The sequence below is a fragment of the Symphodus melops genome, assembly GCF_947650265.1.
Source record: "Symphodus melops genome assembly, chromosome: 15".
NCBI lineage: Eukaryota > Metazoa > Chordata > Actinopteri > Labriformes > Labridae > Symphodus > Symphodus melops.
In genome coordinates this window covers 20,980,153-20,995,463 of record NC_136705.1, presented here as the reverse complement: position 1 = coordinate 20,995,463, position 15,311 = coordinate 20,980,153, and the positions used below count along the sequence as shown (strand labels likewise).

Below are 15,311 nucleotides of genomic sequence, written 5' to 3'. Positions count from 1 at the left end.
GTCTAAACTGAGGGAAAAATCTGAATCTTTAACGCTGATTGTAGAGACTATGCACTGACAGAAAAGGTCGATAGTTAGGCTTTTGGTGGACAGGTATTGACCAATCCCACTTTATCTCTCTAACAGCCCTGCTGCTTAGATTAAGCCTGTGTCTCATCTGTGAATGAGTTGATTTGTAGAAGGGGAGGAGCTCTGTGTGTGTGTGTGTGTGTGTGTGTGTGTGTGTGTGTGTGTGTGTGTGTGTGTGTGTGTGTGTGTGTGTGTGTGTGTGTGTGTGTGTGTGTGTGTGTGTGTGTGTGTGTGTGTGTGTGTGTGTGTGTGTGTGTGTGTGTGTGTGTGTGTGTGTGTGTGTGTGTGTGTGTGTGTGTGTGTGTGTGTGTGTGTGTGTGTGTGTGTGTGTGTGTGTGTGTGTGTGTGTGTGTGTGCGTTCTGTCGTCTAATTACAAAAAGCAAGTGTATTGATGGTGTAGTCTCAGTGCCAGAAAATACCCTGTACAGAGATTTGGGTGAATGTTGGAGTCATTCCAGAATGAGGAAGGTGGAGTCTGCACACCATATGTGTGTGTGTGTGTGTGTGTGTGTGTGTGTTTGTGTGCTTTCATACATGCCTGTATAAATCAGATGTTGACTTGTGTTTGTTCATAAACTTGCCTCCATGTGTGTATGTGCATGCGTGCAGTGAATAAGTAATGTCAGATGAAACACACATGAGGTTTGGTAGTGGTTGAAGATGAGGGGCTCCCTTGCTGCGATAGCCATGTTTATGCATTTGGGGGTAGTGTGGTCGGTGTGTGTGTGTGTGTGTGTGTGTGTGTGTATGTGCCAGGGAATGCCTGCGGTGTTTTTGGCACCAGCTCATTGCTGCTACAACTGACAGCTCACCGGCCACCTGATCCATAATTTACCCTGACAAGACTGAACACAGCCTGGCCATTAGCTGCCAACTCTGGCTTTTTGACTCACGTAAAAGGAACGAGATGAGAAAAGACGCCGAACTTAGATGAGGAGTGGAGCTGTGAAGGTCCAGAGCAGGATGAGAAGATTCCACAAGGCGAGGTTGGCACAGTAACTGAGGTGGTTCACACTAATGAAAGGATTACAGCAACGAAGAGTGAAGAGACGTGTTACTCAACCACAAGGCTCATAAATGAATAAACAAGATCATGTTATTTATTATGAAGGGCAAAATAGGTCGAGCCCCGAGGCAGACTTAAATTCATGCAGGTCCTTTTTTCACTGACTAATATATCCGTCCTCATAACCCCTAATCCCGTGAGGAGTGATAATGCCTGGAATGAAGATCATTCAGAGAATGTTTATGCTCAGTGGAGGATTGTGAAATTACAGGCCTGGGACTCAGTCAGTCCAATTTACTGCCTGCACTACACAGCTGTGGTCTTTTCCTCTGCACTCAATACTAGGATGGACGCTATTGCTCGCTGCCTTCGGAGTTTTAGTATTTTATATGCTGTATGAGAGAGAGAGAGTGGTACCCAAATGTTTTTAATGCATTTGTGCAAGATAGTATTCAGGAGTGTGTAAGCATTTTGGATAATAAAAACAAGAACATTTCCAATATTGAGTGCATAGTTTGTATTGTTGTAGCCACGGTACCAAAATAAATGAGTTTGATTTGAACTGGAATTTTATCAAAGTTATTAAAAAATGAATGCAAACCAAAGGTGTTATTTGGGGCATTTCTAACTCTACCCTTTGAAAGTCATCCGCAACAAAAGTTATGTTAAGACTTTTTTAAAATAAATGTTCTGTGATCATAATGTTTGTATAAGAGTGACGAGAGACTACTGAACATTTAAGACAGCTGCTTTCAGTCTAAACTCACTTCAGACACTCTCATCTTCTCTCCTTGCTACTATATAGAAGTGTTTTAAACACACACACACATCCTAATGACCCATCAACGTGATCTGTGTGAGTGAGTGAGAGAGAGAGAGAGAGAGAAATGCCCGCTAACACTATTGAATGTGCTTTTTTGTTCTTATCCTTGACAAGCTCATGTGGGCTGCGTGTGTGCATGTGCATGATTGCTTTGCACGCCTATCGAAGAGTGTCTGTATTTCAGCAGACCATGAAAATCAAATTTGGAGACTCCACGTAGATCACCTTTCATCTCTCAGAAGTCCATCTCTCCTTTTAACCCTCCTGGCTAGTCAGGAAGAAGTGAGCAATAGAGAGTGAATGGGGGTGGGTGATATTTAAGCTTGTGTGTGTGTGTGTGTGTGTGTTAAAATGCACGAGTGAACACTCTTCGAACATTGTAGATGTGCCTTTATAATCCACATTTCACGCCAGCCGAGATGCTTTTGATGTGATGCAAGTTTGAGAGGAAATTATGGGCAGCCACCAGATGCGAGAGGTGCTTGTGATCTACATCTGTCTGCACATTTATCGCACCAGTGCTTTTTCTGTGCAAGTGTTTTTTCTGCTATTCTGCCAGAGTCATTTTTATTCTTTGTTCTCAGGAAATTCAATTATTATGTGGCTTTTAAGGATTTTTTAAAAAGCACATAAAACAAATGAATGTTTGTGAAAAAAAATTTTTTATTGCAGAAGTGTTTTCTTTGCACAACATCCATGCCTGTGCTGACTGGGGTTTGGCATTTCTCAGGTCGAGTGGCTTTATGTCAGTTAACCGGATACATACTAAATACAAGATGAGACCCGTCCAGTGAGCTGGCTTTTATAGGCAATATAGCGGGATTGCAGGCCCATTAACCACATCTAAAGGCACGGTTAGTGGGGAGCGGCTGCAATACAGTTAAGACGCATTGTTAAACATTTAACTGAAATTGTTCATATAAATATAATTATTTTAAGTCACTAGTAATTCTGGTGCTAACTAGCCAGGGTCCCTAGTCTTAATTGAGTCATCGTTGCTACCTTGATATCAGCTCAGTGCTCAGTGGGAGAGACAACAACCATTTATTCAATATTCTTTGACATCAACAGATTGATTTAAGCCCACATGAAAGATCAATCAAATTACCAGTCATCTGCGCACATCTGTCAGGCAAACATCGTCTGAGTCTTCTTCGCGGAATAACTGAAAGATAATAGATGTGGCCGAGCAGATGTTGAGTCCATATGATACACTCTCAGTCAAAGTACGGCATTCATACAGCCTGAGTGCCTTCATGCGGGACTCAGAGCCACAAATGAACCTCAGCGTCTGTCACTGAACAAACTACAGTACAAATCTTAAAAGGCCCTTCAGCCTCTGCTTCTACTACAGCGCTGTCCATGTGTGTTCTCTTTTTTCCTTCTTCTCAAGAACACACGTTCAAACAGATGTTTAATTGATTCACTTGGGCCTGGGAGAGTGTCATAAGTTATCTATGTTTGATCAGAAAGGGCCTGTGTGCCACTTTCCTCCCTTGTCTTTCCACTGGTTTCTTTTTCCCAGCTCCCACTCTTTCTATTTTGCTCACAGCAGCAAGTGGCACATGATAAAAAAACAAAAACAACAACTACGAGACATTGTGTCAAGGTTCCTTCTGTTGTGGGAAGGCTGTGCAAAGTTGGAAAAAAAATGTGTGTCAAGGCCCCTGACTTTTACATGCAGAATTATAAAATGAAGGAGTCTGCAGATGCGAGATATTTTGTGTGTTGTATTTTGTGTGGGTCAAGGCCCCTGAGGAGGAGATTTGTGTGGTTGTGTGTGTTGGTGCATGTGTTTGATGTTCTTCATGTTTAACTCCTCTATCAGTAATCTTGCTCCTGAGGCCTGACTGGGCAGAATGACAACTGTAAATAGCGCCTGAGAGAAGTACCGAAGTTGGGAAAACACTCTAAGACATCCATGCACTTATTAAGGCATAACACAGACGCACAGTGAAAAAGTGCAGCTTAGGGCCTTTGATGTTCGTCTGAAAGCCACATTTCAACAAGAGAACAGAAATCTGACCTGTTCGTGTGGATAGAAGTGTTCCAGTTGGGTTTTAAAAGAGTGTTATTCTGGTCATAGTGGCCTGCTTTCTCTCTTCTTCTCATTCTCAGTCTCTCTATCTCTGACCAGGAAGCGGGCCTGGATGGTACTGCCTGGTTCTGTCTGTAGCCTTGTTAGACCAACTGTGTATGTAGGTCACTTTCCCCTCTCAGTCTCCCAGGATTCGTCTCTCCCCTGACGTTTCCCAGACAGCCTGTCAGCTCTTCACAGCTTCTCGTCGCAACACTCCACCACTCTGCTCCACACCGTCGCTCTCAGGCAGCTAACAACACTGTCAGTGTGGCTCCTCCGTCTTTCTGTCTCCCTGTGTCTCTCTCTCCTCCTGCGTGTTTCACGGCTGTCACGTCCATATGTCCTGGAGCCTGCAGGATAGGAAACGCTTCACTCTTCCACAGCTTCTCAAACTGTTCACTTCATTCATTAAGGAGAGTGTTTGCAGGTGTGGTCTAATAGCATTATCAGTGTGTGATTTGTGCATCCATACTCAGGCTGTTCAGGACCTCAGGCCTCTGATTATTGGGTGGTTACCACAACGAGGAGTTTGCGGAGCACTGTGCAAATGATCCTCAATCAGCTGGCTCCTGTCCTCCCCGCTAGGCCAAGTCTGTTCAGGACAAATGGTCCTGTTGCGCTCTCAGCAGCGAGACAGATTGATCACTCTGCAAAATGTATACACCTTAATAAGCCGTTTAAAACGAATTTAAATGAAGAAGGGATGAGGTGCCTTCACTTCCACTCAGATTTTCAGGTTTATGGCGTGTGCAGAGTCTTAAGTCTCTGCAAAGTAGCAACACTTGTCCATGCTTTATTAAACATTAAGCAGTATTATACAATGGACTCTGTGAATACTTGATTCTGATTGGCTGCAGGTGTCTGTTTGTTCATAAGAATTGAACTCCCATGATGTTGTGGTTAAACTGTCTCTTCATACACTAGCTGCATGTGAAATAAGAATAATTAACATGTGTGCATCTGTTAACCTTCTAAATGAAGGCCTGTGATTACTGTTAATCACATCCCGTTTGATATTCAGTTAACTACTTATGATCTTCACTCTGATTCGAGGATTATATCACAGCGAAGTTGATGTGATGTTATATTTTATGTATTTAAATTGCACAATGTACCTCAGTTTAGATAAGATTACTATTTAACAACTTGCACTTTACCTGACTGGCGGAGTGAAAGTCTTAATAAAGGACACCTTATTGGAAAGCACTGTCCCATAGGCTACTTACTTTACAGTTACGATTTAAGATATGAGCAGGATTAATGTAGACACACACAGCATGGCCATGAGCAGTAAAATAGGAGTAAAGAACATTTTGAGTCATTAAAAAGTATGCCGCTGTGAGATCTGTGAAAAGCTGTCGTTAGCTTGTTCTCATATTTAGAAAGCCTCCAAACTTTGCTCCATGTAAGCTTGTTTGGCCTACTTCTTTGCCACAGCCTGCGAGTGAGTTTTGCTTTGCCAGTTTTTTATTATGGCTGCAGCAGAAAAACTATTGAACACAGGCTTAGTACCAACAGTGACCCACCTAATGAGCCTTGTCTATCCAAAGCATTGGGACAAGGTTTTTAAAGAAGAAAAAGTGTGCTCCTCTGAGCCAGGAAAACAGTGTGGCAACATTTTATAGCTGTAAATAGGTATTCCCTATCATAACTTACGAATGTAATGTCCCACTTTAAACTTCAACTTACGAATGTAATGTCCCACTGTGTCCATATTTAATTCTGTTCTGCTGTTTTTCTGCATAAATCGATAATGTTGGTGACAAGCTGTACAGCCAACAGTAGTTTCTCTTGTGATCATTTCCGTGTTTTGCTCTGGCCAGAGACCAACAGCATAAAATGACCTTCCACAGTAATGCTTTGTGGTTACATCCCCAGTAGGTGTGCTTGTTTGAGTTCCTTGATACAGTAACTTAATATGGTCTTTGTATATGTGTGTTAATGCACATGTGGATTTGTATCTGTAGGCAGGCCTTGGCGAGCCAGTGTGTTTGCTTATCCTCCCTCCAGTCCTGAGGTTTATAGCGTTGCTCAATACGAACCAGGTCCACCTCAGCAAAGGGAACATGGCAGCTGGCAGAAATAAACATAATGAGTTTTTCAGCATTGTAGCAGCGCTGTGACCCCCTTTGAATTACAGAAATGTGGAGCGCTGGAGCATAGTTGCCGCGTGGTCACCCAAGGGAAGGTGCACCAGGAAGTACTTACAGGCATCAATCAAATAGGGATGGAAGATGAAGAGGGATTAGACAGTGATGTTATAAATCCACTTCCACTTCAGGAAGTTTGTATGAACTCCTTGCCGAGTTTCCAGAGGATGGAATGGATGTGATTAAAGCAGTCGGCAGTACAAATACATTTTCATCAGAACAAAGAATGATAGTTAATAATTTTATTACACTGCATTGCTGATTGAAATCCACCTATATCAGAAGAAGAAAAGCTTTCTCTATGAAAGGAGTAAACAGACCTTTTCTGTTGTGCTACACATCATTGCTCAGCTTCCTTTGATTGTAAAACAAAGTAATATCCATGACTTATATCGTAGCTATAAAAAGCACTTTTTTCTTGGAGGCACTAATGCACACTAAAGATGTGCATTTACCAAAAACATATTTGGCTCCATGCAAAACTTACCACTGTACTTAACTGACCACACGTATACCGCTGTGTGCAAATGACAAAAAAAAAAATCTTCTTGATGTGATTCCCAGCTACTTTCTATCAACCAGTGCACTATTCTTTGCAGAGGGGCGTAACTTGATGACGTTCTACAGAGACAGAATCCTCCCTTGGGTGAGGACACATCATCAGACGGGTCAAATACCAGAAGCTGCATCTCTGTATAAGGACCACACACTCTTATCATAAAGCAAAGTGTCTACCTTTCTCTTTTAATGTAAAATGCATTGCTTGGGCACCCAATTCAGCTGCGCTCTGAACAGCTCAGAGTAAGAGTAACAGTAGAAGGTCATGTCTGCATGTGTGAGTCATAGATCTTTGGAGCAGATGAGCCCCAGAGCGAACATTATTACCTGAGCAATTTCAAGAACTGATCTTCACCTGGGCAATTCAAGCACTACAAAACAGTGCTTGGTTTGAGTTGCAAAATGCCAATGGGAAAGGTCAGAATATGTCATAAACAGTGTGACTCTTGACTAGTTAAAGCATCATAGGCGGCTGGTGGCATTTCAGTGTAAATGTCACAGCATTTCGGAGCAGGTGCACAGGCAATATGGTTTCAAAGATGCTCACTTTGAGGAGGATTATGCAGCATCGTCTGAAGGCATTTCAAGGAACAGTAAATTTAGATCAGTCATCAAAACTTACAAAACTCTTCAAGAAGTTGTTGTGTTGCTGCTTTTAAACTATCACTAGCATATCACTTAAAGGAAGACTTTATTACTGGATGAGAAAAGTGCAGTGTCACGTGACTCGTTCGTCCTCGTATTTCCATCCCTCACTTCAACCATCTCTCTTCCCTTTCTCCACCTCGATCTTATTCCTCTTAATGTCCTCCGGGTGTCATCAGCAATGACCACCCTGAAGATAAGACATTGTGAATCCAGAAGGGTGTGTGGGTGTATGTATGTGTGTCTGTCTGCGTAAGCACCTGTAATGAGTACCGCATGTGTGTGTGTGTGTGTGTGTGTGTGTGTGTGTGTGTGTGTGTGTGTGTGTGTGTGTGTGTGTCGGGGCCCAGCCTAATGAAGCCTGGGCCATTATTTATTTCCCGTGGCCCTGTCGCTTGGCCTCTCGATGCACCTGTGTACACACATGCACATACACACATAACCATCTGTCTATAATGACCATTCTCTTCCTTACTGCATAGCGCTACAGTCCCTGGAGTGGTCATTAGACCAGAGAAGGAGAGAGTGACTGAGGGAGAGAGACCAGTGCTCTCGGATTGGATATGAAGCCATTTTGTTGGGTTGTTCTTTGGGTGAGGGTCAGGGTAGGGTGGACCAATAATTGAAACTGCAGTAGCACAGAGAAATGTTTGCGTGCTTTGTCTGCTTCCCTTTCTCTCTGTCATGAGAATACAGAGGTAAATATAAATCTTGCACAGTCCTCTGCAGCAGCAAAGCACAACATCTCTAGCAGGACCGAAGTTAAGCACGCAACAGTTGATTATAAAATCAAAATTAGAAATACGAAATGTCAGCCATACTGTAAGAAGCAAACAGTAAATTTTACACCTCTCCTTTCAGCTATTTTGTCCGTCCCTTCTTTAGCAGCGATGGCCAGCTCCCAGCAGGGAGGCTGCTCCTATTATATCCACAGCACTTAGCTTTCTGGCCTTGTGGCCCTACCCAAATCCCCTCCGCCAGTTCCTGCTAATCCCCACCAATAGTAGGAGGACAGGGCAAACAGAGTGAGGAGGGGGGTTTGGGTGTCGGTGGGAGAGGGCTGGAATAGAAAGACAAACAAGCAGCTCAAATGTGGCTTCCATTTAAATTGGACTTCTTAATTTCTCCCAGTGGAGTAAAACCTGACCGTGAACTTCCCTTGAACACAGACTTTCTGATTTACCCATTAATATACTGTGTGTTACATTTCACATCTCATCTAAAGCAATTTGTATTTCATAAAACTGCCAGCAATTAGGGACATTGTAAGCATATATCACAGCAGTAGCATGCTAAAGCAAACAGATTGGGGTCTGTGCAGACCATGTGTGAATGAAGGCTGTGGTTGTGTGCGTGTTGCAAAGCTCCAGTTTTGACTCTGGTATCAGTAGACTGAGATTCCTCCATGGCTCTGTCTGCTCCTTGAGTCACCAGGCTGAACAGGTTCAGAGGGAGAATAAAAATGAATTATTCATACATGTTTGCGTGTCTGTCTTTGCAGGGAGCTGAATGGGAATAACCTCACACGCATCACCAAGAGTGACTTCGCTGGACTCAAGTTCATCAGAGTTCTGTAAGTACTCACCGTCATGTTTGCGTTTGGATGAAATCTATGTATTCGTAAAGGGACAATAGGAGTCTATCTATCCATGCATGCGTACCTGAGCTTTACCTAACCCTGCAACTCACAGGCTGCACTGACTTTCTGCTCAAATTAGCATAAACCCATTGAAGTGGGGAGACTTCTGTCGAGAGTCCCACTCCAGAGTACATTAAGCTACTGCAGCGAGGGAAGTAATGGACCACTCTTTCACTGTTTTCTCTCTGTTGTAGTAGCATATGTTGTCCCTCAGACACACACACACTCACTTGCCCTCTGTACCCACACATCAACATGTAATGTGTACAAAAAGCACCAGGCTTAAATCGGCTCTCAACACTGTTAACACATTCAGTAGAAGTCATTGACTCCCTGTGTGTTGAAATTAAAAAGCACTTGTGACTCCAGGTATTAAAGTAGCTGTAAAAGTGTCTATACGTGTGTAAACATTTGTGAGTATAGTTGTTAAAATACTGCCAGAAGGGAAGCTGTGTAGACCTGAACATGATTTAGATGTAACATGAGCTGCACATAATTCCCACTTCCCAGAAAAACCAGACTATTTTCAAGCCTAGTCCCTGTCTTCCCCTCTATGTTGAACTTCAGCTTGCATGTTCCTCCTCCTTCTTGTCCCCTCTCGTTACTCGTATGCATGCCTCTTTGCTGCACCACCACCTACCCACATACACACGGAGGTTAAATGCCTTCATGTCGGCAGCTTGTCACAGGTAAGTAAGAAGGAAACAACTCCTTACAAGGGGCTCTAAAGACAGAACGTCCCTGGCTGGAAAGCCTCTGATATCCTCCTCAGCCATCACTGTGCTACTCTTAACACACACATGCAAACACACACAGCTCAGTTTTTAAAACGCCGCCCGACTGTATACATGACGCGTGATTAACATAATGTAGGTACTTGGCATGTCTGCATGTGAAGCTAGGAAATCTGTCTCTGTGCCCTGGAGGGGGAGCTGAGCAGTAAAAAGACAAACAGCGGGTCGACCTCTGAGCTCGCTGACCCTGAGGCAACCCCCAGAAGGAGCCAAACAGGAACAGAGGTTTATCTTTACAGTCAGCTGCCATCTATCCTGCTGGGCTAGAATCAACACAGCTGATTTACCTCCAGACGTCTGGCACTGGGCTCGTTGAAATCAGTGATGTGTATTTGTGAGGAGAGAACTCAGAAACAAAAAAAATTAGAGGAGAAATTAGAGGATGCATGCCCTTAGACTGTCTCTACAAAAAAAAGTTCTCAGAATTCAAAGTACTTATCATATTTTTTTCCCAAATCCATCTAAATTCATGAGAAAGAGATCGTAGGTGAATTGCACTTTTCTCTCTATGTTTATGGAGTGCGAGCTGTGATTAGCATTTATATTCGATGGGGAAGGAAGCCCAGACTGCTGAGTTGCAGCGCTGCACGGCCTCACAGGAGACATGAGAGGTTGCCTTCAACACAGAACAGTTGTATACGTAATGAAGGAAGGCTCTTGTTGCTTCTCAAGCTGCTGGACACTTTTCTCTCCCTCCTGGCCTTGTGTTATTGTAACACTTCCAAAACCATCGAAGACCCTTTTTCTCAGCGTTAGCTTTGGCAATGTAGGTGAGGAAAGGATGTGTTCCTGCTTGTGTGCTTGTGCTGCATGTTTGTGTGCAACCATATTTGTTTTGCACATGACGAACAGCCTTGATGTACTGCCTGTAACTTTGATACTGTCAACCGTACACGCACACACACACACACACACACACACACACACACACACACACACACACACACACACACACACACGCACACAGGCTGCTTTCCCCTTGATTTTGCCAATAATTAAAACATTTGAGCCCACCTCAGTTTCCCCTCTCGCACTTTCTGACCCTCTTCCAACCTTTCGTCTGGTCTCCACCCAGCCGCTACACCCAGAGGACCACACCAGAGCCTGGGCCCACACTTTGTGAGCCACCTTAGAAACTTTCCTGGCTGCTATTTCTACTTCGTCTGCCAAGATTCCACACTATGCCCCCAGTCCACACCACTGCCCTGTGTGTGTGTGTGTGGGGGTGTGTGTGTGTGTGAGTGAGTGTGTGTGTGTCACAGAGAGAGAAAGGTGCTGAATATACTGCACCCAGCTTGAATATACTTGCTGTATAAGTCTCGCCACCAAAACCCCCAAAGGCCTCTATACTTTGTTGAAGCTTGAGTGACCGTCCGCAGACTCGTAAAAATGTCAAAGCCACATGTGTCATGTCGTTTCTAAGGCTCTCTGTCCTCTTTCTGCAGGCAGCTGATGGAGAATCAGATCACTGTGATCGAGCGAGGAGCTTTTGATGACATGAAGGAGCTGGAGAGGCTGTGAGTACCACCCAGGGGTGTCTGCAGATAGGCTGACAGGAGCAACACATTTTTACATCTTTTTTTAAACTTCAAATGAAAATCCCACTCTTCCACTGATCTGATTCAGTCCTTGTCTAAGTTAAATGAGACTAACAGGAGGAACTGATTGTAAATGTTGTATCAAGTATGAGGCACTTCCTTTTCATTCCATTGTGGTTGGGTTTGTACTAAGAGGGTATAGTGTGGGCTGGGAGTATTTTTTTTTATTAACTTAGCCTGACAGCAATGCCCTCAGTGGGATGTGGGGGCTTAAGAGGACTCCCCCACCACAGACCGTGGCTCATCTGGACAGCAACAGGACTCCTTGACAGCTTGTAAACAGGCTGGGAAAAACACACAGACAAACACAGTCAACCACACCTCAAAACCAGCTCATTAGCAAATCAATAGTGTGCCCCACACGAAAAAACCTGCACAGCAGATGACTTTTTAACACTCGCCGTCATGCACACACTGTGGTTAATTTATGATAGACTTTCCCCAGATCTGAAACCCACATTAACAATTTACATTACCAAACCTCGAGACCATGCACAGATCCAAACATTGGGTAGAAGTATCCATGTGCCAGACCAATGTGGAAATTAGGCGGCTCATTTCTCTAATGTTCAAAAGCCTCTAACCCACCAGCAGGTACATTTCAGTCAGTGTGAACAGAGAGGCAGCAGGCCATTAATAGCCTACCAGAAGCACACTAAATCTCCACCTCAGCTGGCCAAGCACTCTTTTCAGTGTATACAGTGAGTGGCTCAGGTCCCAACATCTGTCTGAATGTGTCTAAAGTAACGGCATCAGACCGGCCTTTCAGATTTCCAGCTTCACTGTGCCACAGCCGTTGCTTTCACTCCCATGAGCCTCCATTCAGGGGAGAGGAGAGTTGTGGTTTCCAACAGATTAGCCACAGTCTGTTCCTCGTCGACTAAATTGTTGTATTTGCATAAAGCCTGCGAGTGTTACACAAAAGTAGTTTGAAATGGACTCTGTCGCCAACCAACCTTCTTAAGCAGCGCTTCCTTTGGCTTGAATTAGCTCATCCTCTTCTCTTGAATTTGCTTCGAAACATCTTGTGTTGATGTATCACCCCTGATAAAAATGTGTTCATGTTCATATAACTAGTGGATGTAATTCACTTATTTAAATGGGAATGTTGCGACCCCCTTACTCTGGGAAAGTAAGCAGAGGACCAGGCGCAGCACTGTAATTTAACTGTGCAGAGATAATTTATGGCGCTGTCTCTGACTATGGTTTAATTCCCCTGAACTTTCGGTTGGATATTTATGTGACATTCAGTGCGCACTGAAACACAATAGCCTGTGGCGAAGCCGATTCTTCGGCAGCAAGCAGAATTATTCACAGCCTACACACATGCACAGACACACAAACAAAAAGTCACTGGTTGATCGTATGTTTTCCCTGCCGCAGGCGGCTGAACCGTAATCAACTGCAGCAGCTTCCTGAGTTGCTGTTTCAGAAGAACCCTGGTCTGTCTCGACTGTAAGTACATTCACTTTTTATTTCACTTTGCTCACGCTCAATGCTTCTCCTCTGTCTCTGCACACGCACTCTCCCTTTGTCTTCTCTTTAAGACGCAAGCCAACAATATTGCTGAGGTTTCTTGCGTACCACAACAATGAAGTGCAAAACGTGGTTTCAATATGTGTGATGAACGTTGTCTTGGGTTTGGTCGCTTTCAAACACTGTTAAAGGACAATTAAGCTCCGATTGCACTTGTTGGATTTCCATCAGGTCTCATTAACACTGTCTTATTAGATCAAGTGTGTGAAGGGTTCCCTGTGATCTCCACTGTGCTTACTGTCTGTAAGATAAATTGAACTGCACGAGTGAAAATCCAAGTTCTTTGCACATAATTTGGCCTTCATGCAAAGTCATCTGCTGCTCCTCTGTGCTTGCCTGTCTGCGAGAGAGTCCAGTGGTGACAGAGAGTTGGTGTGACACTGCAACTTGAAATAAGGAACTCTGAACTAGACTTTGAACTCTGTTCAAGGTGAAATGATGTCTGTGTTACTTAATGAGGTCGTTTTATGTCACAGGAGAAGTCTGCAAAGCTTTCTGCCAGTGGAATCGTATACCTCAATGTATGAATAAAATGTGTCATCACAGTTTTCACTGGGTTTCCACTTGTTAAAGCCAATCTCCATCACACACCCACACATCCTGACACTCAAAAGCCCCATGCAGTGAGACAATTCCGCAGTAATGCTAAACTTTTATTCCCATCTGCAACAAGGCTCAATGTTTTTTTACTCTCTTTGAGATAATCAGTGTCCCTGTTGCTCGCTGATCCTTTCAGCTTCCAGTATTCCAGTTCAGATTACCAAAAGCATCTGGGAATAATGAAACAGTGGGACATGGAAAAATCATTTCCCTCCCTTCAATCCAAATCATGGTGCTACTAACCCATGATCCTAACCTCAGTTCTCCATGTGTTTATCTTGCGTTTGATGTTCAACACCATCTTGAATCTATCTGTCACTTCCCTGCAACTATCTCCTCGTGTCACCTTTCATTAGACCAACACCAACCTGTAGGGCTTAAGGGGAACAGTCTCATCCTGGGGGGGGGGCACATGGTCAGCCTACTTGTGGCTTGCTAACACTGAGCAGCAATGAGTGGTCTGTCGAGCTGGAGCAGACACAGAGCAGGCAGAGGCCTTCTTCCCCGGCAGCGGATGGCCTTGAACAAGCGTGATTAGTCCATCTGGAGCAGAGGGGCTCTGCCAACAGCCAGAGGATTGTGCTAACACAGCTCCCCTGTTTCATCCAATCTAACTTCACGCTCATTATTCTAAACCCAGCGCTGGCTTTTCAACCCCGTTCTGGAGAATGAGACTTTGTTTAACGTAGTTTAATCGATTCGCTATGTGCCTGTGTATACACTCATTTGTTCTTCATCCTTGACTGGATTAAAAAGAACCATAATAGTCCTTGAAGCCTTAAAGGTGTGGAAGTAAATTACATGTAAAATCCAGCACAGTGAAATCAAAAATAATGTAATCATTATGGTTATTGTTTTTGAGTGACAGTTTCCATTTTATGAAAGCCCTCTACTGTTTGTTCAGAATCAGCTCGAGTACTCTGGCTAGTAAAAGACAAAGGTTTTTCCTGATGTGTTTCTTTACTCCTGAGTGGTGTGTCTGAGCCACACCGTGGTTCCTGGTTCCAATCTTTTGCGGTTGGGTTACAGCCCTGTCTCGCTCCCGCCAGCAGTTTTTAATGGACTTAAAAGGTTCTCAGCTCCCAAGGGAAGTCGTTCGCTGCTTTTTCATGCCTGCCTTTGAGTGTATGTGTGTGTCAGAGATGACTGAGAGAGAGAGTCTATGGTTGTATATCTATATTTGTGTGTGTGTGTTTTTACACTTGCTCTAAGTGCTCACTGGGCCTTGTTAGGGTCCGTCTTTATGATCCTAACAAGAGAGGTTAATGTGAAAGCCTGCTGCCCTCAGGTGGGGCACTAACCCAGATGGTTTCTGTTCTTTTGGAAACAGAATTAATTGCCCCTCTTTCCTCTTTTCTTGAGGTTTTACACTCTTCTTCTCCGTGTCTTCTCCCCTCCTTTTCTTTCTTTTTGCTTACTCTAGTGAGGGTTTGGGTAAAGGCTTGTATAACAATGTGGCTATTTGTCTTTGGAACCCTGCTGAGAGGACAAACAGACAGACGAACGTCGGGGATAGAAAAAGGACGGCTCGCAGACGACATTGCAGCTCTCATTAAAACTTTTGGGGAAAAGCTAGTTGGGTTAATAAAAGACTGTCAGTTAAATGAGCAGAGGACTGTTCTTTTGAGGAAGCTTAAAACACTTGACCCCCATGCAGTAATTAAGCTAGCTGGGTAATGAGTTTTACTACAAAGGGAAGATGGAGAGTTAATGCAAGATTTTGAAAAAATGGCTTTATTGTCTCTGAGTTCTGCTTCAATCTACGGACAGAAAAAAGCATGTCAAAAAGTGTGTCAAATGCACTTCTTCTGC

At 43.8% G+C, this 15,311-nt stretch overlaps 1 protein-coding gene across 3 annotated transcripts in view; it reads left to right on the top strand.

Annotated features, from left to right (window-relative positions):
• The window catches only part of slit1a (slit homolog 1a), a 92,521-nt gene that overhangs the window by 3,394 nt on the left and 73,816 nt on the right, over window positions 1–15,311 (top strand). For all 3 annotated transcript variants that reach the window (XM_079362252.1, XM_079362253.1, XM_079362251.1), the window contains exons 2-4: window positions 8,834–8,905; window positions 11,211–11,282; window positions 12,747–12,818. In XM_079362252.1, the coding sequence (XP_079218378.1) occupies window positions 8,834–8,905; window positions 11,211–11,282; window positions 12,747–12,818 (216 nt within the window). The remainder of the gene's footprint in view (window positions 1–8,833; window positions 8,906–11,210; window positions 11,283–12,746; window positions 12,819–15,311) is intronic.